The sequence below is a fragment of the Mesoplodon densirostris genome, chromosome 5 (assembly GCF_025265405.1).
Source record: "Mesoplodon densirostris isolate mMesDen1 chromosome 5, mMesDen1 primary haplotype, whole genome shotgun sequence".
NCBI classification, from domain to species: domain Eukaryota; kingdom Metazoa; phylum Chordata; class Mammalia; order Artiodactyla; family Ziphiidae; genus Mesoplodon; species Mesoplodon densirostris.
Window position 1 is genome coordinate 101,996,301 of NC_082665.1, and position 24,163 is coordinate 102,020,463.

Sequence of the window (24,163 nt, forward strand, 5' to 3'; positions counted from 1 at the left end):
GTTGTTGATTGGACAGGCTCTGGGGGTTGTCAGCAGAATAGAAGTATATAAAGCACAGATTCTCAGCTTTCCACAACTGCTGTCTTATAGCTGAGAAAGTAATTTAAATCTCCTAGGCTTCAGACTGATAACTGGTAGAAATCCTATCCTTTAGACTTCAACTAATTCTTAAAAGTTTAAAAAAATTATCTCTCTGTAATCTAAATTTTCTTTTTAAAGAATATATAATACAATTCTTATTTTATTCCCATTAGTCCAGGTACAGATGTCACTACAGAGCTGGATAGCTGGATTGATAAGTTTTGCTTAGATGCTGATGTCTTCGTTTTGGTTGCAAACTCTGAATCAACTCTAATGAATACGGTAGGGTCTAATGATTATTTTGTTTGAATGATAGGAAATGAAATGATGTCTGTTTTAATTCTGAAAAGTGAAGGAAGTTCAAGTCATGGATTAGAAAGAATCTCTAATATCAGAGGTGAACGAAGGGGTTTGTGTTTCTGTGGGATTGGAAGGGCTGATTCTGGTTTGATGGCTCTAGCTTCTAGTGAATATTGGAGTTCACAGTGTGATACATGTGTGTTGTTGACATTCACTGTGGTTATTTACAAGTTTCTGAAGGAATAGGCATCAGAATTGTTAGGCTGTTGGCTTAAGTCTTTTGAATAAAGTATAACACTCCCACCTCACCTCCCTATCTGGCAGGCAAGGCTTTTCATACTTTGAGTTTTGTCAGCCTTTTCCGGCTTTATCTGTGTGCACTGTAGGTTTCAGCTTACCTGTGTACACTGTAAGCTGCTGTCAAACATAGAAGATTATTTATCCAGAATGTCTAGAGCCAGACTTATTTCAAATAACTTTCCAGAGTTTCAATATCTAATATCTAAAACTATTGTATAATCTTAAAAAAATGTTATTCATCAGAAGCATATAAATGGCCAAACACCATTGAAACCGAGGTGTTACCAGCAAGACCTGTTTTGTCACTGTGTTATTAGTGTTTATATGGCCCAGTCTGTATCCCATAAACCGTGTTGCTGTGACAACACTGACAGTTGTTTACAACCTGATGGTACAAAAAATAGGGAAATGTTTAAAGTCTGTTTTAGAGTAACTACATTATTTAGGTGTTGGATAAACAAACTTTGATACACATCCTGACTTTGGTACCTTTGTTTATGTTATTCTTTGTGCACAGTTCTTCCCCCTCCCAGTTTTTCATCCTTCAAAAAGCCCTGTTGTCAGTACTTTTCAAGCCCTTCTTTGTCACCACTTCCTTCTTTATGGGGCATTTCCTAATTTCAATTGGATGTTTATACTATTTATGGCATATACCTTTATTGTTTATTATGATGTGTTGTACATGTGTCTTACATTATTACTTACTTAGTCTAAATCTTCAAAAAGATTTGAGGTAGCTTTTTGAAAATATGGACTGTCATATCTAGCAGTATCTTTTATGTCATGCGTATAGTAGAAACAGATAAATATTGGTTAAATTGAATTTCAAAAAAAGACTGATGGGAGGAGTAGGAACATCTTAACTTTTGCTTTCTTATATCTTCGTTTTGTCATCTTTGAAAGTTTAATACTCAGAGTGCTTTGGGATCCTTTATCAGTGGGTGTTCATCACTGTTCTTAAATGGTTCAAACTTTGAGATTCAAATAAAGTTTCAAGTATAAAGGTAAAAATAGGGCCTCCCTGGTGGCGCAAGTGGTTGAGAGTCCGCCTGCCGATGCAGGGGATACGGGTTCGTGCCCCGGTCTGGGAGGATCCCATGTGCCGCGGAGCGGCTGGGCCCGTGAGCCATGGCCGCTGAGCCTGCGCGTCCGGAGCCTGTGCTCTGCAACGGGGGAGGCCACAACAGTGAGAGGCCCGCGTACCGCAAAAAAAAAAAAAAAAAAAAAAAGTAAAAATAAAGGAGCTTTAAAAAGTAAACATACTGTTGGATATTTCATGTTTTTCAGGAAAAACAGTTTTTTCACAAGGTAAATGAGCGACTTTCCAAGCCTAATATTTTTATTCTGAATAATCGTTGGGATGCCTCTGCATCAGAGCCAGAATATATGGAAGATGTAAGTTATTTTTTTCTTTAAGTTTTGAAATACAGTCATGTACATTGCTATCTGAAGAAACAATACACCTCATAGAATAGAACATCATAAGCAGCTATTCTCTTGAGAAGAATATAGTTACAGAAAACCTGAAGTGGATATGTGATAGAGACAGAGTATTAAGCTACTTTGAAGGAAAGCTATGTTATAAAAGTACTATCTAGTCATTTTAGATCTTGAAATGTCCCTCTGTTTCTTTGTTGTTGTTTTTTTAATATTTATTTATTTATTTGGTTGTGCTGGGTCTTAGTCGCTGGCAGGCAGGCTCCTTAGTTGCAGCTCGCCGATCTAGTTTCCTGACCAGGGATCGAACCCAGGCCCCCTGCATTGGGAGGGCGAAGTCTTAACCACTGCACCACCAGGGAAGTCCCCTGTTTTTTTTAATTCTCTATTTAAGTATAACATGACAGAAAAGTGTACAAATCATAAGTGTCCAGCTCAGTTAATTTACAAATTTGACACCTGTGTAAGGATCCAGATCAAGAAGGATCCGGATCAAGAAGCAGAACATTCCAGCACCCCAGTATCCCCCATTTCCAGCCTCTGTCCTCCAACCCACAAATAACCACTTACCATGTTTTCTGATACCCTAGATTAATTTTTCTGGTTGTTCAACTTTATGTAATGGGATTACATAGTATCTACTTCTATGTCAGGTTTTTTGCTCAACATTACATTTGTGGTATGTATGCATACTGTTGTGCATAGCTGAAGTGCATTGCTGTGTGGTATTTCATCCTATGAATAACAATTGATCTGTTCATTCTGATAGTTATGGGCATTTGGATAAATTTCCTGTTTTTAGCTATCATGAATAATGCTGCTGTGCATATTCTTTTTTATTTATTTATTTTTTGGCTGTGTTGGGTCTTGTTGTGGTGCATGGACTTCTCTCTAGTTGTGGTGTGCGAGGTCTGTAGTTGTGGCACGTGGGCTTAGTTGCCCTGTGGCATGTGAGTTCCTAGTTCCCTGACCAGGGATTGAACCAGCATCCCCTGTGTTGCAAGACAGATTCTTAACCACTGGGCCACCAGAGGGGTCCCTGTGCATATTCTTGTATATGTCTTTTTGGTGCACATTGGTGTATATTTCTGCTGAGTATATATCAGTGGTTCTCAGTGTAAGTGGCTGCGCGATTTTGGCCCCCAGGGAATATTTTGGTTGCCACAATTGAGGGTGTGTGCTACTGGCATCTAGTTGGTAGAGGCTAGTGATGCTGTTAAGCATCCTATAACACAGAACAGCTCCTGCCCCCAAACCAAAGATTTATCTGACTCAAAATGTCAATAACACAGGAATCAGTAATCCATGGGTATAATCTAGGAGTAGAATTGCTGGATTACAGATTAAGAATATGCTGGGGGTTTATTGTTTGTCTTTTGGCCTCACCACGTGGCTTACCAGGATCTTAGTTCCCTGACCAGGGATTGAACTCGCCCCCTTGGCAGTGAAAACAAAAGAGTCCTAACCACTGAACTATCAGGGAATTCCCAAGAATATGCTGTTTTAATAAATACAGCCCAAGTGTTTTCTGAAGTGCTCATACCAGTTTATATTCCTACCACCAGACTGAGAGTTCCACGTGATTTATATCCTTGCCAACACTTAGTATTTTTTGTTTTTGTTTTTCATTTTAGTCATGCTGGTGGTTTTAGAAACTTCGTTTTAAAAAGGGTAGAGAATCTGATATTTGGTCTACAAATAATATTTAATTTGCTTGATACTACTTTTCTGATTTTAATAGTAGTATGTGTTTATTATTTTAAAAAACTTAGAAAATACATTAAAAAATAAAATTTACACTATCCCATCACTATTCACATGTTAGATTATTTGCTTTCATTCTTCCCCTCACCCCCCAAATTGAAATTTTGCTTAATATGACGATTTATATCCTGTTGTTATTAACTCTTGCTTTATAATCATACTCTTTCAAATTGGGGTCTCATTTAACCATCAGAGAATTAGGAAATATCACCCACAAATTGTTCTTCTCCGTTCCTATTTAGCTTAATTTTATTAAGTCTTAACATGGAGATCTCTTATCATAGCCATAATGCTAAAGGCTGGTACTAAACCCTAACTAACGTCTAATCCTTCTTCCTAATTTAGATACCCAAGTGCTATTGTTAAACCTAATGTTAGAGCTCCAATCCCTAGCTAATGCATTCTCCCCAATTTTAATTCCAGGTAGTTTTTTTTTTTAATATTTATTTTTATTTATTTATTTAGGCTGCGCTGGGTCTTATTTGCAGCGTGTGGGATCTTCGTTCCAGCATGTGGGAGCTTTTAGTTGCAACATGCAGGCTTCTTAGTTGTGGCCTGCTAACTTTAGTTGCAGCATGCATGTGGGATCTAGTTCCCCAATCAGGGATTGAACCCGGGCCCCGTGCATAGGGAGTGTGAAGTCTTACCCAGTGGACCACCAGGGAAGTCCCCCCAGTGTTTTTTAGAAGAAAAATATACCATCTGTGTTCTGATTTCAAAATAAAAATAACTTCATTATAGCAAATTTATTGTAGCACTTAATTTCTGATTTTAAAGGTATTAATAGCTTCACTGTAGAAAATTTGGAAAATAAAAGCTTAAGGAAGAAATTAAAATGCCACCTAGTTTTGTGGGTATTGCCTGCATGCCACCTATTAATTTACATAAATACATGTACACATCATATATCCTTAATACAGAATTAGGAACCTTTCCCCATGCCATTAAACACTAATGTTTGTCTACAGTATGTTTCTTAATGGTTGTGTAGTATTTGATGGTCCATCAGAATTTTAAATGTTCAAGGAAGAATCATTAAGTTAAGAGGAAGATTTCCTGTCAGCAAGTACCAAACTTCATTTATTAGAATTTTTGGATTTGTTACGTATAAGGCAACTGTTACTATATCATATAATAATAATATCACTATAAGTGAAGTTTAGTATAGGCCGGTAACTGTTATATTTGTTTAATTATTCGAATTCTTTTAATACCCTGTTTTTTTCTAGGTACGCAGACAGCACATGGAAAGATGCCTACATTTCTTGGTGGAGGAGCTCAAAGTTGTGGATCCTTTAGAAGCACGGAGTCGTATCTTTTTTGTTTCTGCAAAGGAAGTTCTTAGTGCTAGAAAGCACAAAGTCCAGGGGATGCCAGAAGGTGGTATGTATTCATCATTTCATCCTTTTGAAATACAAATAGATTATAAAAATAGCATGCTAGAAATCTTATCTTGCTATATACTAGGTTTTAAAATCTTCACCTATATTACAGGTGGGGCACTTGGAGAAGGATTTCAGGCAAGATTGCAGGAGTTTCAGAATTTTGAACAAATCTTTGAGGTAGGAATTTTGTGAATGTACTGACTAATGTAAAACCATAGCATTGTTTGGAGAGTGATCATAATCTTCTGTTTTCACTACTTACCTTTGTCAATAATCTTTGGTGTTATTTAGTGTAGTTTCTGACACAGCAAGTAAAACGAGGAAAGTTGGAAGAAAGAAAGTCCCTGCAAAATGGATGATCCATAAGAATGGAAAATTAAAGATTGTAATTTCTTCCTATTCTTTTTCTTTAATGTATTTGTATTTAAATGAGACACTAGTTTCTAATATTTTGTTGCTTAGTGGGTAAAATATTCTATATTCAATAGTCAGGCACAAGATTAAAGAAATGTAATTGCTGTTGGAATGGATAATAGAGCAAAATGAAGATTTTTTTTCTTTTGATAGAACATAGTTAATGTCATTGGACAAAAGTTAATTACATTTCTAAACTGTATTGTCACCTGTTAATTCTCTGTGTTTTATGCCAAATGTCCTGAACAAACGAATACAAAAATAATTAAGGTATAGGTCCTGTATTTTAGGAATCTAAACTGCTGAGGTGCATGAATAGATAATGTGCGTGCAGCACTGGGGAGGGAAGATACTCTTATGTTTTGGTGTAGGTGTTTTATTCAGAAACATTAAAAGTTTCTACATTGACTGAAAAATTCTTTAGCTGTTAATCTTCTTGACTCTAATTTATCTCTTAGTTGTGCTTATTAGATTGCATATCTCCTCACCTGCAGATGAACACAAATACTTCAGAACTGAACAAAAACTTCCATCAGTAATTATTCTTCCTTATAAGTAGTAACTGTCTTAATAGTAAGGACATAAATGTTGAATGTACTTGGCAGAATTTTTAAAAATTAACCATTTGCTCACTATCCCCTATTTTTAATTTGGTGAGAGAGAGAAAGACCATTAGGTAGATAAAGACAAGGTGTTTAAGAAAACTCACTCTCTGCTATCTTGGTAAGATGTTTCTGATTGTTCAGAGGCCCCTGGGATATCAGTAGGTGTCTTGTCAAGCTAAGCTATAGGATATATGATATCCCAGTTACTCAAAGACCATTGTTTATCTTCTTTCCCTTTTGCTTTCACAAGAGATTCAATGCTCTCCTCACTCTTAGCAGTTGTAGTCATTTCATCCATGGAGAAAATAATTGGGGAGCGTATCATTGTTTCCCTTGTCTTTTCTTATTTACTGAGCTTTTCTTTCTTCCTGTGTGTTTGTGTGCATGTGTGTTTGTCATTGATTTCTCCTACCAAATCATATACTGTTCAGTTATACATTTATACCTCTTTCATATTGGTTCCTGGTACAGCATTTGATTTCCCAGAATATCTCCTTGAAGAGGTGGGAATGAGAAGAATAAAAGATGTGCTGTAGAGCACTGGTTTTCAAACCCGGCTGATGATGAGGTACTTTAGAGAACTGCAGACTCCTGACTCATCTCAGAGACTAATCCAGTAGGGCTAGGATGGACCTAGGAATCTGTTATATATTTAAAGCTCCCTGAGTGATTGCAATAATCAGGCAGACTTAGGAACTATTCTTTTTAATGTTTTTAGAAGAAACTTGGCATTTCACTTTTTTATTGTAAAAGTTCATTTGAGCATCTAAAAATTATATATGGAAAAAACTGTATATGAGCAAGAGCATGGAGAATGTTAGGCTTTAGAGTTTGAAATTTTTGTTTAAAACTATGATATAAAATGAGAATCAGCTAGAAATTATTTGAATTTACCTAAAGAAATAATCAGATGGCAAAAAATTTTGTCTGGATGGCCAAACCTTTTTTTGGTAACTGCACTGACAACTCTTTTCAACTTTTTGCCAAAGCTAAAATATGTTACTTTTAAAACTAATTTTGGTAATTTATGATTTCCTATAAATTGGTGCATTTCTGAGAATTTATGTTTAGTATAAAATTGTTTATTTAAAAAATTTTTGTATTCCTTTTCTATATCTATATATATACTTATATGTAGATATAGATGGATAAAGGATACAAGAAATATCTGTGTATTTTAAACCTTAATTGGATTTACCAATTATCTGATTGCTTTGCTTTTCCTCCAAAGACTTTGGTTAATTTATCAGTTGATACATAGTATTTTGGGGGTTTTTGTTTTTGTTTTTGTTTTTGTTTTTGTGCAGTACGCGGGCCTCTCACTGCTGTGGCCTCTCCCATTGCGGAGCACAGGTTCCGGAAGCGCAGGCTCAGGATTGTCCCGGTGATATAAGTTCTGAATACAGTAATTGTTTTGTGGTTGTATAGGAAAATGTCCCCGTTCTTAGGAGACACATGTTAATATATTTAGTAGTAAGGCTGTGGTGGTTACAATGAACTGTCAAATTGTTCAGCAGGAAGAAATATATACAGGTATGTATAAAGATGAATATCTATATAGACTTATCTATATAAATCTGCATGGAGAGAGAGAAGGAAAGGTAAACAAAGCTGAATGTTAACATTTGGTATATTTACTTGAAAGGTATATTGTATCTTGGTGTTCTTTCTTGCAGTTTAAGATATTTCAAATAATACGTTGGGAGTGGTAAATAGCATGTTATTGGGTATTTAGGGTCTTTAATCAAGGGGACTTGTCAAGCTGGTTGTATGTCTTTGTGTGTGTGTGTGTGTGGTACGCGGGCCTCTCACTGTTGTGGCCTCTCCCGTTGCGGAGCACAGGCTCCGGACACACAGGCTCAGCGGCCATGGCTCACGGGCCCAGCCGCTCCGCAGCATATGGGATCTTCCCGGACCGGGGCACGAACCCGTGTCCCTTGCATCGGCAGGCAGACTCTCAACCACTGCGCCACCAGGGAAGCCCTGTATGTCTTAATTACACATAAATATTAATATTTACAAATTTGTAACTACGTATGACTAAATCATCAGCTGTTTGCTGTAGATGTTATTAGAAAATCAGAAGATGGTGATAATTGAGATGTGATTATTGCTTTGGTTCTAAATCTTACAGCCTACAGGATACTCTGACAAGATGGAATTTAAATTGTCTGGTGTAGTATTTTAAACTTCTCCTTGGAAAATTAGAGTTCCTGATAAAATAAGTCTGGGAACTGCTGCATGCTATATATTTCTCCCATGGAGATTCTTAAGTATATTAGTGTATAAAGGGCTCTGAGAAATGGTTCAGTAAAGAACCTTTATTTAAATTAGCATTCCCTGGGACTTCCCCAGTGGTCCAGTGGCTAAGACTCAGTGCTCCCAATGCAGGGGGCCCGGGGTCAATCCCTGGTCAGGGAATTAGATCCCACATGCTGCAACTAAGACCTGGTACAGCCAAATAAATAAATATTAAAAAAATAAATAAATTAGCATTCCCTGTACTTAGTTTGGAATAGAGTATTCCTTTTGCAGTTGACTTCTGATATTTTTCTGATCAGCGGGAACGTCAGTGTGGGATACTTTTTAATTAGAAAAAGATTGCCTGTTTTCTTCTTTATACTTATTCACCAATGTATATTTTTGAATCAAGGAGTAACTTGTATATTGCCTAATAACTTTTGGAGTTCTTTTCTTTTTCTCTAGTCTAGCTCTAATACTGTGCTGTTATCTACAAATTTGGGGTCTTCATTGCTGATATCTAGATCTGCTTCATCGAGGAACAGAATTTCTTTTAACTTTTTTTTCTTTTAAAAATATTTTTATTCTTTTATTATTGTTTTTGTGACGGTTAATTTGGCAATTTATGAGATAGTTATTTAAAGTAAAATTAAAACTTTGTTTTGGTCATTAAAAAATAAGCAGTTTGCACTTTAAATGTTTAATATTGTGTAGATATTGGTGGCTTCTGCTTTGGCATATACAGAACAGGAATACTGTAACTTCTTATTACTAATCTCTTCAGGATTAGTGTTAATTGAGTGATGTATAAATGAGCTTGACAATGTGCAAAAGTAAGACTATGCACTGAAAAAAAGTAATGGGCTCTGAGTTAAGACATAAACTGTTAACTACATGAATTACCCTCATGTGCCCTATAGCTAAAGAAATGAATCTGCTTTGTTTTCTGTACCTCAAAAAAATACCAAAGAGAGAATTTAAAAGTCTCTTCTGTCTTAGTGAAATAATCATTTTAGAGATGTGAAGGCTCAGCATAGATTATAAATAGAACACTGAATGAATATATAATATACTAATGATTTCACCATAACAAATATAGTGCTAGAGTATTAAGTGACTACCTTTTAAAGCTTAAAAGCTATTTATTTTGATAAAGGATAGTAATTACTTTCAGAAGTAATTACCACAATTTGTACTGGTTTTATATTAAGTTCAAGAAGATGAATTCATGGAAATATTGGAGAGTTGGGGGGTATATCCCTAATTTGATGTCGTGACCCAGATGAGTGTTCTTGGTTGTTCAAAGACCAGATAGTATTTCTCTACACTTGCAGTTGTTTTCAAATGTTATGTCAGTACAGAATTTGACTTTTCTATGATGTAAAACTGAAAGGCCAATTTTAATTTAATAATTTTGCTAGCACTTAAATGATGAATCACAGTAAATGTTTTAAATAGCAAGTAATATGCACATATATTGAAACTGAAATAAAATTTCACAAAAGAAACATCCATGATCATATGTGGTGCATTCTGATGTATTCTCTGTGTAAAAAACACTGGTCATGAAACACTAATTGATTTGTACAACTGTTAGTAAGTTGTGAGCTACAGTTAGCTTGAAAGTGAAGCATGAGATAAGGCATCATTCTGACCTGTATGCACACACTGTAGTCCAATGACAATAATGAGATTATCTTAGAAATAGCTTTAGATATTTTTCTATGAACAATTTAAAATATTACTTAGGTTGTTTGCTGTTAAATAGTATTTTTCAGTTTGTTCAAGCTTTAATCTGTAGAAGTCCTTTTTACTAACTTTATGTGAATCATATCATTCATTTTTTTCAATGTAGAATTCTATTTCATGGCTTAAGAACTTCATGAGGTTTTCATTGCAAATATGAGAAAAATCAAGATAGATGGACTAGAAGTAGATTAAAGGTGACCCAAATAAAATTAGTAATCCTAATAGGAAGCCTTGTTTAACATTGAAAATAGCACCCTTTTTAATTTATTTTAAAAAATAATATAGTCAAAGAACCATTGCACATTACTGTGTAAAATTACACAAAGCTATGAACTTGCTGTTAAAGCCTTTAACTTTTAAATTTTTGACATTTTTTTTTACCTTTATAATTTTAAGTTGTGTTTGTCATCCATTTATTTTCTATCCTTATGTCTGTTTTGGTTAACATTCCAAACAGCAAGTTTTTGTGTTTAAATTCCTGAAAATGTTGGGATGGAATTACAGTAATGTGTTATGGCTTGGGCCCCTCGCAGGAGTGTATCTCGCAGTCAGCAGTGAAAACAAAGTTTGAACAGCACACTATCAGAGCTAAACAGATACTAGAAACTGTGAAAAACATAATGGATTCAATAAACGTGGCAGCAGCAGAGAAAAGGTATGAATTCATTTTATTGCAAAATAAAAATTATTTTTGTGTCAATATGAATTCTTTAGACTAAGGTTTAAAATTTTTATATTATTAAATACCTTTCACACTAACATCAACCCTGTAGGTTTAGCTGATGCCTACTGGCATGTTTTTTAATGAATATTTGAAACTGTAAATATTTTTTTTACAACCTTGAACAAATACATCATTTACATCCCCTGGATCTCAGTATTCTCGTGTGTGAGCTGTGATTTTAAAATGTTCAGTGGCTTTAAATGTCTTTAAAGCAGTGAAAGAACCATTTCTTCCAGCAGAATTTCTCGAAGAAGTCCAAAACAGGTGATCCTCTTTTTACATTCAACCTATCACTCATCTTTCATATGTTCATACATTGAAACCTTGAAATCACTTCTTTATGCCAGTTGTGGTTTTATATCAGCTGGTAAACAAACAAGGTGATACTACCTGCCAGCCAGAAAGTGAATTTGGTAAGCATTACTCTATATGTCATACTATACTGCAGTATTTTATTCCATTTATTACCTTGTAATGATGAAAATGAATACACGAAAGTGCCAACACTAGTCGAAGAAAAGGGTAGTTCTCACAAACTTGGTATACTTGAAACAGAGATTAAGATGTTATTAGATGTTATAAGCATAATGATGTTAAGCCTCAATTGGACCTTTAAGTGGGTTTAAGTCAATCAATGGGAATATATAAAGCATCTAAGATTAAATCCAAGATATAAAATTGGGGATTTTAAATGTATTTGATCTTGCTGAGAACAAAACTCCACTCATATCTAGGTCTGTTGCCTAATTTTGACACTTTAGCAGGAATGCATTATGTACAACATTAGAGAATTTGCAGCATATAAAACTCAAGGATCAGAACCCAGATTCTGATCTCTGGCCCTGTGCACACTGTTTCTGTATAGTGAGCTCAGTTGCTTTATTATGGTAGCCAAAGTAAGTATTCGTCCACTGGATTGACCTTAATTTTTATAAAAATATAGGACATTGAAATAAACGTAGCACAAAAAAGATGTGATTTGAGGGTGGTTTGTATAATCTTGCCTTGGGAACAGATGTCTTGGGAAAAATGATCTTAAAAGGATCTCAGGCTTTTATTTTCCTATATCATCCAGGGGTTGACAAATTTTAGCAGATAGTAAATATTCTAGGCTTTGTAGGCCATACTGTCTCTTTGGCAACTACTCAGTTCTGTGGTTTTAGAGCAAAAGCAGCCATATACACAATAGGTTCATGAATGCTTGTGGCTGTATTCCAAGAAAACTTTAACAGAAACTAGCGGATGGCTGGATTGGGCTTGCAGAGTGCTGTTTACTGGCCCCTGTTTATTAAGTAGACTTAATATTGAGTTAATTCTGTTTTGACTGTTCATATCTATGAAATGGGTGGAGATTTAGCATCCTTATTAATCCTTTGTGGGATTCAGGTACCACATGAGCAGAGAGACAGTTTATATCCAATCATCTGTAAAACATTTTATAAGTGAAATATTATTTGAATCCTTTTAGATGTTGAAATACAAGATTTTTTTTCTTCTATCATGCTAACAGATGGTTCAATATATAAGTGAGTGTTTGTACTTAATTTCTTTGGGACTTTAATATACCCTGAATATTAATTCCTTTTCATACTATAATAGGGTTTATTCAATAGAAGAGAGGGAAGACCAAATTGATAGACTGGACTTTATCCGAAACCAGATGAACCTTTTAACACTAGATGTTAAGAAAAAAATCAGGGAGGTTACAGAGGAGGTTGCAAATAAGGTGGGTAACATTAGCTTTGTCTTTGTGATTATAATATCTGGGAATGGAAATACTTTTGATAATGCTAAAAATGTTATCTGTTACCTTAAAGGAATATTTAAGTTTTTTTTCAATTTAATTTTTTTGAATAGTTGGTAATCTTGTTTAAATATTTTAATATTTTTAGGTTTCATGTGCAATGACAGATGAAATTTGTCGACTCTCTGTTTTGGTTGATGAATTTTGTTCTGAGTTTCATCCTACTCCAAGTGTATTGAAAGTATATAAAAATGTAAGTTAAATTGTAGTTAAATGTTATTCAGATACAGTTTCCTTATTTTATTCTGACTCTTATTCCACTCTTTAGTGGTTTGGCCATTTTAGTGTCTTCATGGCAATCAGTACATGATTAAACTATTACATCTCCTGTGCACTCTTGTAATAAATCTAAACTATAAAGTACACAGAAGAATTATCATCTTAGAAAAGAATAAGATCATTTTAGTGTTTACTACTTTTTTGACATTTTAATAAAATCTGCATATATTCTAGAGAAAAAATAATGTGGACATTTACCATTGTTAACAGGAGTTAAATAAGCACATAGAAGATGGAATGGGAAGAAATTTGGCTGATCGGTGCACCAATGAAGTCAATGCTTCAATGCTTCAATCCCAGCAAGAAATTATTGGTAATATTTATGTCTGCAAGTTCGTGTGTAGTTTTTTCTTTATGTCTTTGTTAAAAGATTTATTATAAAATCCTTTAGATATTTTATAAAATATTATTTACTGTTGTTAACTAAAATATCATAATTCGGTTCTTTCTAGAAAATTTGAAGCCATTACTTCCAGCTGGTATACAGAATAAACTACATACACTGATTCCTTGCAAGAAATTTGATCTCAGCTATGACCTAAATTGCCATAAGTTATGTTCAGATTTTCAAGAGGATATTGTATTTCATTTTTCCTTGGGCTGGTCCTCCCTTGTCCATCGTTTCTTGGGTCCTACAAATGCTCAGCGGGTGCTTCTAGGATTATCGGAACCTATCTTTCAGGTATATATATATATATTTTTTTTGAGTAGGCTTTTTATTAGGTGGTTATTGCTGTACTATACAGGTATGTATCTGATTCTGCCAGTTTAGAGTCTCTTTTTAAAAACTTTGTTGAATTTATCAATTCAATAATTTTTAAAATTAATTTTTTTTTCTTTTTTTTTTTTTTTTTTGGCTGCGTTGGGTCTTCATTGCTGCGTGCTGGCTTTCTCTAGTTGCAGTGAGCGGGGGCTACTCTTCGTTGTGGTGCGTGGGCTTCTCATTGTGGTGGCTTCTCTTGTTGCGGAGCACGGGCCCTAGGCACGCGGGCTCAGTAGTGTGGCTCATGGGCTTTAGGGCACAGGCTCAGTAGTTGGGGTGCATGAGCTTAGCTGCTCCGCGGCATGTGGGATCTTCCCGGACCAGGGCTCGAACCTGTGTCCCCTGCATTGTCAGGCGGATTCTTAACCATTTACGCCACCAGGGAAGTCCCTCAATTCAATAAGCTTTCAGAAAACTTACAGAGTTGTAAAACCATCACCACAATCCAGTTTTAGAACATGTCTGTCACCCCAAAGGCTACCCTTGTGCCCATTTGCAGTCAGTTGTCATTTCCATCTCCAGCCCTACTGCTATTCAGGTTTCTCTAGCTATCATTTTTACCCTTCTGGACATTTCATATCAATGGAATCACACAAAATGTGGCGTTTTGTGACTGGCTACTTTCACTTAGCGTAATGTTCTCAAGGTTTGTCATCATGGTATATGAATGTTGTAGCATGTATCAATACTCCATTTCTTTTTTTGGATGAATAATATCCCATTATGGATATCACACATTTTATTTATCCATTCACCAATTGATGGACATTTGAGTTGTTTGTACTTTTTGGCTATTATGAATAATGTTGTTTTAAATACTCATAGACTGTTTTTATGTGGACATCTGTTTTCATTCCTCTTGAGTATGTCTAGGAGTGAAATTGCTGGACCACATGGTAACTCCATGTTTAACTTTCTGAGGAACTGCTAAACTGTTTTCCAACGCAGCTGCACCATTTTACATTCCCACCAGCAGTGTATTAAGGTTCTCTTTCTCCACATGCTCATCAAGACTGGTTATCGTCTTTTTTATTATGGCAGATGTGAAGTTGTACCTAATTGTAGTTTTGATTTGTATTTCCTTAATGACTGATGATTTTGAACATCTTTTCATGTGCTTATTTGTGTATCTTATTTTGTAACATGTCTATTCAAATCATTTGTCCATTTTTAAATTAGGTTATTTGGCTTCTTATCAACTTGTGGGAGTTCTTTATATATATATATATTCCAGATACAAGTCTTTATCAGATACATGATTTCCAAATATGTATGTTTTTCTAGTCTGTAGCTTGCCTTTTCATTTGCTTATGGTGTATTTTGAAGTGTAAAAGATTTTAATTTTGCTTTTATTATTATTTTTATTTTTTATTTTATTTGTTTTGGCCACGCAGCTTGCAGGATCTTAGTTCCCCAACCAGAGATTGAACCCGGGCCCTCGGCAGTGAAAGCATATAGACCGCCAGGGAATTCCCAAGGTTTTAAATTTGAAGTCCAGTTTTTTTTAAAGGATTGTGTTTTTGGTGTAAAAAAAATTTTTTTTATATACAGTTTTAATTTCATTTGAGAGTTGAAGGCCTGTTGTTTTAGGTAGACTCATTGTACGTTATGAAAATTCATTCTTCATGATATCATTGGTACATGTCACAGGAGATAATTTTCAGACCATTTTTATTTTCTTCATGTATTTATGGTAAACTCATTAATTGGAGTCATTCTTTTTGTAGATTTACTACTGTAATTTTAAAAGAGAATACAATCGAATTTTGTAAATGTAACTATTCCATTTGTAGTGGTTTAATTGAATTAATCCTCCCTCCCCAACCTTATTAGCTCCCCAGATCTTTAGCTTCTACTCCCACTGCTCCTGCCAATCCAGCAACACCAGATAATGCGTCACAGGAAGAACTCATGGTTACCTTAATAACAGCATTAGCTTCTCTTACGTCTAGAACTTCTATGGGCATCATTGTTGTTGGAGGAGTGGTAAGAAATAATACCTTTTTTTTTGAAACAGTATTTTTTAGTGTAATTGAATTTGAAATTATTGCAAAGCTACCTGCTAGATCAGGAAAAGAAAGATATATTTACTTCAGTTTCCAGGATCTATAAGATGACATGAAAAGTTGTAAGTTAAAATTAGTGAATTGGCTTTCACAAGTCTAATCTTAAAAATAAATATTTTAAAAAAATTTTAATTGAAATATAATTGACATATAAAATAGTATTAGTTTTAGGTGTATGACATGATTTAATATATGTATATATTGTGAAATGATTACCACAACATAAATAATACTTCCTACTTTTACATCATAGCACACGAAGAAACAATATTTGTGCATTGGAGTAACAGGAATGATCCAGGTCCCTTATCTAGCCTTCTCCAAATACCAAAGGGATCTGCCTTAAAGTATTAAATATTATTTTTTGTAGTAGTTCTTATATGCTAAAAGTTTTTTTCATATCATTAACAGCATAGGTTTATTTTGGGTTTTTGTTTTGTTTTTATTGACGTATAGTTGATTTACGATGTTGTGTTTCAGGTGTACAGCAAATGATTCAGTTACACAACTATATATATCTCTATTCTTTTTCAGATTCTTTCCCCTTATAGTTTATTACAAAATATTGAGTATAGTTTTCTGTGCTATACAGTAGGTCCTTGTTGGTTATCTATTTTTTTCTTCTTTTTTCTCTTTTGGCTGCACCACACGGCATGTGGGATCTTAGTTCCCCAACGAGGGATCGAACCTGTGCCCCCTGCAGTGGAAGCATGCAGTCTTAACCACTGGACCGCCAGGGAACTCCCAGTTAACTATTTTATATATAGTTCATTTTGGTTTTTTAAACCTTTGACCTGAAAAAATTAACATCCCTTTTTGAGATACATTAAATCAACTTACCAAATGCCTGGCAGGTTATAAAAGTTCTTGCCTGGTATTTATGTGCTGCTCCTTTTTTTGGCTTGATTTCTGGTAATTTCATATTTTCTCATAGAGAAGGAATATACATGTTTAAAAAATGGATCTGACTCAAAAGATCTGTAGGGAGCCAATGAGTTTTCTAAAATGCCTTTTAGTACAATCTCCCTAGTGGTATTTTTCTTTCTCAAAGTAAGCTGTGAATTTATCTTACAGATTTGGAAAACTGTAGGCTGGAAACTCATATCTGTTTCATTAAGTATGTACGGAGCTTTGTATCTTTATGAAAGGCTGACTTGGACCACCCGTGCCAAGGAGAGAGCCTTTAAACAGCAATTTGTGAATTATGCAACTGAAAAACTGCAACTGATTGTTAGCTTCACAAGCGCCAACTGCAGCCATCAAGTACAACAGTAAGTTGAAAGATTCATCTATTTTTGTTTTAAAGCTTTACTGAAGTAGGACATACATGCAGAAATGCATAAATAAGAGTACAGCTCAAAGAATTATCACAACATGAACACATTTTATAATTGCCACCAAAGTGGAAAACGTAGAATGATACCAAACAAGTGGGCTCAAAATGCATGGTGGTAAACGTAATTTATTTTTACTATTATAGCCCCGATTTGTAGGTTTAAAGGCATGACTTTTTAAAACTCAAGAGAATTTTATTATAATAATAAATACCTATGTCCACCGAGTTTACGTATCTTTAATATGTTTCATTGATTTAGTAAAAATATATAGAACTCCAGTCAAATCAATGCATAATATTCTGTATTAGAGTGCCCCTGAGAGCTGAATTAGAAAGTTTTCTGAGCTAAAGATGATTGCAATTTAATAGAAGAAACAACATGTATATAATTATAATAAAAGGTGAAAAGTAAAAAGTAATGAGAGCTTCATAATGTGAGGCTCTAGAATCTTTTTTTCTTTTTTAATCACATTGAGTATGTATTTATGTATTTATTTATTGGCTGCATTGGGTCTTCGTTGCTTTGTGTGGGCTTTCTCTAGTTGCGGCGAGTCGGGGGCTACCCTTTGTTGCGGTGCGTGGGCTCCTCACTGTGGTGGCTTCTCTTAGGTGCGCGGGCTTCAGTAGCTGTGGCTCACAGGCTCTAGAGCGCAGGCACAGTAGTTGTAGCACATGGGCTTAGTTGCTCCGTGACATGTGGGATCTTCCCGAACCAGGGCTCGAACCCGTGTCCCCTGCATTGGCAGGCGGATTCTTAACCACTCTGCTACCAGGGAAGTTCCTAGAATCTGAAATCACGAAGGATAGTGGATCAGCAAAGGTTTCCTAGAGGAGAGGTAGCCTGATGAGACTTGAACATCAGAATAGAAAGAGTGAGACAGAGAAAACAGATCAAACCAAAGGCAAGAACGTTGGGGGAAAAGAAATGTGTTCAGAAACGTGAGATAATTTCAGTGTGGCAGATGTGTACATAAGAAGGGGTCCATTCAAGTATAAGCCTAACACTAGGACTGAGGTTTGGATAATTAGGAACGCTGGGAGTGGTATAATTAACATTTAGCTCTAGAACAGGTAACTTTGCAGTGGTGTGGTGTGTAAAGTGGTTTAGACTCAGGAGACAAGAATGGCAGGGAGATTAAACTGTTTCAGACACAAGATCAGAGCCTGTACTAACGTAGTTATGTTAGAGCTGTAGGGAATGGAAACAATGAGGGCACAGAATTGAGACCACTGAATTAGTTCACTCATTTACCAAATATTTATTGAGCTCCTATTTTATATAACTGTTAATTTTGATTTATTTATATTAAGATCTTTAATGAGGATAACCTGGACCTCCAAACAAAATCAGCTGAGGTTCACATTCATAAAAAGAGAATTAATGAAGCTTACTATTCATTTCATCATCAAACATTTATTAATTGCCTACCGTGTGACAATAACTATGCTAGAAGTTATGGGAAATTAAAAGTTAAAGATAACTTGTATTCTTCCTTAGAGGACTTTACACTCTAATGGAGGCAACCTCAAATAATTACTCCAGTTAAAATAATACTAGCTAAATATTAATGTAATAAAATATTAAAATAAAAAGATGCTTCATTTGTCTGATATTGGTATTTGGTCAGATAGGGAGAGAATGGAGGGGGAAAGGACCCTGGGAAAGATGAAGATGCGCAGGAGAATAGTTGCAGAGAAAAACAAGTCACTTCATCAAATTCCAGCAGTACACACCTAGTAGGCATGCTCCCAGTTGCAAAAATATAAATATAATATTTGCCAAAGTTAACATATTAACTAGCACACAAATTAAATACAGCCCTTTTGTTCTAGAAATGTGGTTAAATGTTGCTATAGTTTAAAGTATTTTTGACTGTCACAGAAGTTCATGAAATTTTCTTTCCTGTTCTCAGTAATTTATATTTATAGGCAGGGGACAAGAGTAAGGCTTATTATGCTTCTGAAGAAATATACCCATCCTTCGCCTTTTTATAGCTTATTCATATTCACAGCAATATGGCAGAGTAATATTATTACCCACTGAGCATTTGTCTTGAGGCCAGATGAAATTAAGCCCACAGTCATATTAAGCTTACAAGTGCCATACCCTCCCTCATACCATTCTTAGCCGTGTTCTTTGATACCTTATATTTTGGGGAATTTTTTAAACTTGTGATCTCTTTTCTTATATAAGCTTCAAATTAAAGCTTATTCATTTTAAAAGACATTCATGACTGCTGATAAAATTATTTTTCATTTGAAGGGAGATGGCAACCACTTTTGCTCGCCTGTGCCAACAAGTTGATATTACACAAAGACATCTAGAAGAGGAAATTGCCAGATTATCCAAAGAGATAGATCAACTGGAGAAAATACAGAACAATTCAAAGCGCTTAAGGTATTTGAACCTTTTTTCCTCGATAATACGAACATTTATTGGTTTCATTACCAAAATATAATTATGTAAAATCACTAGCAAATTTATGTTAAAATTTTTGGCTTTCTGCATTGGCTTAATTGTAATTTTGCAATTTCAATGAAAGCTAATTTGAACAACAAAAAAACAAATCTGAATTTAAAGGAATTTTTTAGATCTAAGCTTATAGCTCTATGTTAAGCTATACTAGTCCTTTTTCAGAGCAGAAGTTTTGTAATTAAAAGTATGAATTTTCAGTCCTACATATCCAAGACCCATAGCTTTTCTTCTCATTGGGGACTGTTAGGTATACTTAAATTTGAAGCAACGGAAGTAAACAAGATATCCTAATATAATGTGGAATTCTGGTTTAATATGATCTGCCATGGATGCTTTGGAGTCTAAATAAATTGTGCTTTGGGGGTCAAGACCAGAAGTGTCACCACGAGATCTATACTTCTTGGCAGTTCTTAACTTTCAGCTTATTACTCATTAGCTGGCTCACCTACAAGTCTGGTAGAATCATTAAGCGTCATTTACTTCCTGCTGCTACTTACCAGGGCACATGCTACATACAGTTGCCTGTATAAAAACAGTTTGCAACTTCTGCAAATTGGAGAGGCTGTCCTTATGACATGGATTTTGGGACATTATACTTAAAACACCTGTGATAGTGTCCATCCCTGGTATCTTAATCTGAAAAGATTAAGCAGTCACATTCTCATTGCATCTCCATTTCAGGGTCTCTGAAAAAGGTGACTGCCTACCACTTAAACCCCGGTATCACTTCACACACACAAATACACCCAAATGAATTTCACATATCCATTGCTCCTATTTTAAGTTCATCCCAAATACAGCTTTTCAAATTTGGTGAAACTATATCCAATAGAAATTTTTCTTTAACCTAGGTAGGTTTTTTAATATTTTTTCATCTTGCTATAGTAAAAAGCCGTAACTGATAAAATAGATTATTGGGGGCTTCCCTGGTGGCGCAGTGGTTGGGAGTCCGCCTGCCGAGGCAGGGGACACGGGTTCGTGCCCCGGTCTGGGAAGATCCCACATGCCGCGGAGCGGCTGGGCCCGTGAGCCATGGCCGCTGAGCCTGAGCATCCGGAGCCTGTGCTCTGCAACGGGAGAGGCCACAACAGTGAGAGGCCCGCATACCACAAAAAAAAAAAAAAAAAATAGATTATTGGTACTTACGTAGCTTTCAAATTTTGGCAGGACTGACTTGAATAAGTATCAATATTTTTGATCTGCTAATTCTTCTAATAGGAAAGTTTAGAATAATATTAACATAATATTATAAGTTTAGAATATTATTAACATAATATTTGGAATCTCCCTTGTTACTAAATTGGGCTTAGCCATTCAGATATAATTTAACTTAACTAAGGCTTCAGGAGCATTACCTGAAGAAATATACAGTGGAGTTCACATGAACATTTAACTTATGACCTTGACCATATGCACTTAGCAACAAACAAAACAGGACCAAGAAAAGAGAGAAACTCATTTAAGTATGTGTTTGTGCCCTGGCAGAGTATGAGAATGGGAGATTCAAACCTGCATTCCCCTGTCAATTTACATTCTGTTTTCCCTCTTGTTATGGGCATTTGGCTGCATCAAGTACAATTTTAATATTTAAAAAAAATATTTTTGGTAACTATGGTCCTTTGACATCTGCCAGCTACTTTGTGTATACATAAAGCCACTTATTCTACACTTTATGCTTAATGGAATTCAAGAACAATTATGTCTTTATGTGACTTAGGATGTAACTCCCATGTAAGGTGATATGACTCCACTGTCTCTTAGGCTTTTCATTCTTATTAAAGATTTTATCTCAGTATACCTTTCTTCTGGCCATTAGATTCTGTGTTTATTGCAAAGTTACAGTAGCACATATAATAAATGCTTTAAAAAGAGTTGATGATCTGAGTTCAGACAAATGTAGCAACAGCTGGCTAGTGATTTTTTTTTAAGATTTGCATGGGATGCATTTTTTCTCATTGACCTTTATGATAATTAGATTGGTGTTTTATTCATTTTTTTAAATTAGAAATAAAGCTGTTCAACTTGAAAACGAGCTGGAGAATTTTACTAAGCAGTTTCTACATTCAAGCAATGAAGAAGAATCTTAACAATAGAGATTGCTTTGGTGATCATGATAGGAGAAGATGGAACTTGGAAGATTGGGACAGTTATTTTTATGAAGTGACTTTAAATATGAATTATACTAACTATACCTAAATAGCAAATCCTCGAGTAGATCCTGGTATTGATCTATCTCAGGGTGTGTGCATTTCTGAAAAGTGTTGTGATGTCTCTTTAGTTTTAATTTTGGGTAAAGAAAAATCCTTTGATATGTGAAAATGATGAATTAGTTTAAAGAACCAACTCTCTGACCCCTGAGGGGTGGGGCCTTGCTCTTAATTAGGGCTCTCTTTGTTTTTGATTCTGAAAAACTCTGCTTCCTGGCATCCAGGAGTTAGAGAGTGCTCCTTTCATCTTCTTTCTCAAAACGAATTTTTGATGCCTATTTCAATGGGAATAGTCACATTTTTGTTTTATAAACTGCATTGCTCTAACCACAAAGGAGTGTGGAATGTTCTTGAGTGTATTATTTATGCAGGTTACAATCACTTTTGCCATCCTAGCAGGTATGTAAACCACTAATAATGCTTTTTACTACTCCCTCTTTTATTCCCATTAAAATTGATGTAAAACAGTACATAGGTTTGTTATTATAGAGTCCTTATAAAGGTATTTGGGTCTAAATAGTTTTCTCATGTTTCTCAAGAAACACTTCCAGCTTCAACTCTGATTCCAGTAAGGAAAGCTTTCTCAGTTTTAAGAGTTAAGTTTGAGTGATTAAAAAATAGCCAGCGATATGGGAGATCTGAATTTTGGGTGGCTACAGTCATGTACAAATGCTGTTCTTTAGAAAGTATTTGCCAAGGATACTGCTGGGTTGTCCCCCGGAGTGGCTTTTAAACATTTAATTGTATGAATTTGACAGGTCACGGTTAAAAATTATTACGTTTTTTTACCTTAATGAAATGTTTATGAGTTCAAGTATTGTTTGTTTCTGTTAAAAACTAATAGAAAACTTATATGGAAACATTAAAAAACTGACAGTCTAAGGCTTTGCTACACAAAAAGTAGTTTTGAGGACCACCAAATCAGCATCACCTAGATGCTTGTTAGAAAGGAACAATCCCAGAAGACACAGCACATTTGCCCAGTATAGTTTATGCTGCTTTTCCATGGGAGGGATAACATTTCACGCTTTTTTCTTTTAATACTCAGTACTTCTTTTTCTGTGCCTTTAAGGCTCCTGGATGCTATTCAGTCTTTTCACAACAGGTGCAACACTGTTTTCCAGGATATTTTAAGGAGAAAATAACATTTAGGCCACAGAAGCCTTTCAAAAATATTTTTTATGCAAATCAGATATTAGAATGCAATATTCAAATCCAAATAAATATTCATTTATGGCTAATATTGTTGCTTTATAACCAAAAAATGATACAAGCCACCAAGAAGTGGGATTAGGTAACAATTGCAACATGAAAAACATGTCTAAGACTGGGTACTGCTAATTAAGTTTACAATTTCAAGGCCTTAATCTTTTTTTTTTTTTTTTTGCCTTAATCTTTATACGCAAGTACTTGAACTTTCGAAATAGCATAGTGGTTTGGTATCACCTCATTAGTATAGTACAGTGGTTCTCACAGTTTAGTCCCTCAGTCAACAGTAGCACTACACTAGGGAGGTTGTAAGAACTACATTCTTGGGTCTCATCCTAGACCTACTGAATCAAATACTAGGTTTGGGGACCAGGAATCTCTGGTTTAACAAGCCCTCAAGGTGATCTGATGCATGCTGAAGTTTGGGAACTACAGAATAGTGGTTCTCGTATAGTAAGTTTATACTAAGTTTTTCATCACTAGTTTGAATCCAGTTCCGCCTGATCAAGCTTGAAAATATGAGTGTTGGAAATGGGACACTAAAATAATGAAGCCCAGCCTTTATGCTTAGGGATAATAAGTGCACCTATGACCAAGCCCATGAATTATAAAGAATTGTAGCTGTTATCGTTCAAAGTTATTGCACATTTACTTGACTGTCTACTATGTATGTTTGCAGGATTATTTATAAACTTTGTGTAACCTTCAACTTTTTACAAAACTAGATTTTTTATAAGTATGCAAGGTGAAAATAAAATTTGTTTGCCTGATAGTTGATAAATGTAGCATTTATACTGGCATTTAGTGAGTTTTAATCTTTTAATGATTTTTATGGCTATCTTGGGGAGACCGGCTCATCTTGTTCCTAAGGGAGCTTTAAGGGAAATAATGACAATTTTGCTTTTTGATGAAAATCTGTGGCCTTTTAACAGTAGGCTAACATTCACAGTACTACAGAATAGGTCAGTGGCACTCCAATCTCTTCCTTGCTTCCAGCAGCCCATTGATTTTTCATGAAGAAAA

The 24,163-nt window shown here is 35.1% G+C and overlaps 1 protein-coding gene across 2 annotated transcripts in view; it reads left to right on the forward strand.

The window, feature by feature from the left end:
* Positions 1–23,898, forward strand: part of MFN1 (mitofusin 1) — a 33,821-nt gene extending 9,923 nt beyond the window's left edge. For both annotated transcript variants that reach the window (XM_060099162.1, XM_060099164.1), the window contains 13 exons: positions 255–363; positions 1,969–2,076; positions 5,112–5,265; positions 5,377–5,444; positions 10,810–10,931; positions 12,600–12,726; positions 12,893–12,997; positions 13,294–13,396; positions 13,536–13,765; positions 15,680–15,832; positions 16,987–17,183; positions 19,512–19,646; positions 21,730–23,898. In XM_060099162.1, coding sequence (XP_059955145.1) covers positions 255–363; positions 1,969–2,076; positions 5,112–5,265; positions 5,377–5,444; positions 10,810–10,931; positions 12,600–12,726; positions 12,893–12,997; positions 13,294–13,396; positions 13,536–13,765; positions 15,680–15,832; positions 16,987–17,183; positions 19,512–19,646; positions 21,730–21,811 — 1,693 coding nt within the window. In that variant the 3' untranslated portion in view covers positions 21,812–23,898. The remainder of the gene's footprint in view (positions 1–254; positions 364–1,968; positions 2,077–5,111; positions 5,266–5,376; positions 5,445–10,809; positions 10,932–12,599; positions 12,727–12,892; positions 12,998–13,293; positions 13,397–13,535; positions 13,766–15,679; positions 15,833–16,986; positions 17,184–19,511; positions 19,647–21,729) is intronic.
* Positions 23,899–24,163: the final 265 nt, after the last annotated feature.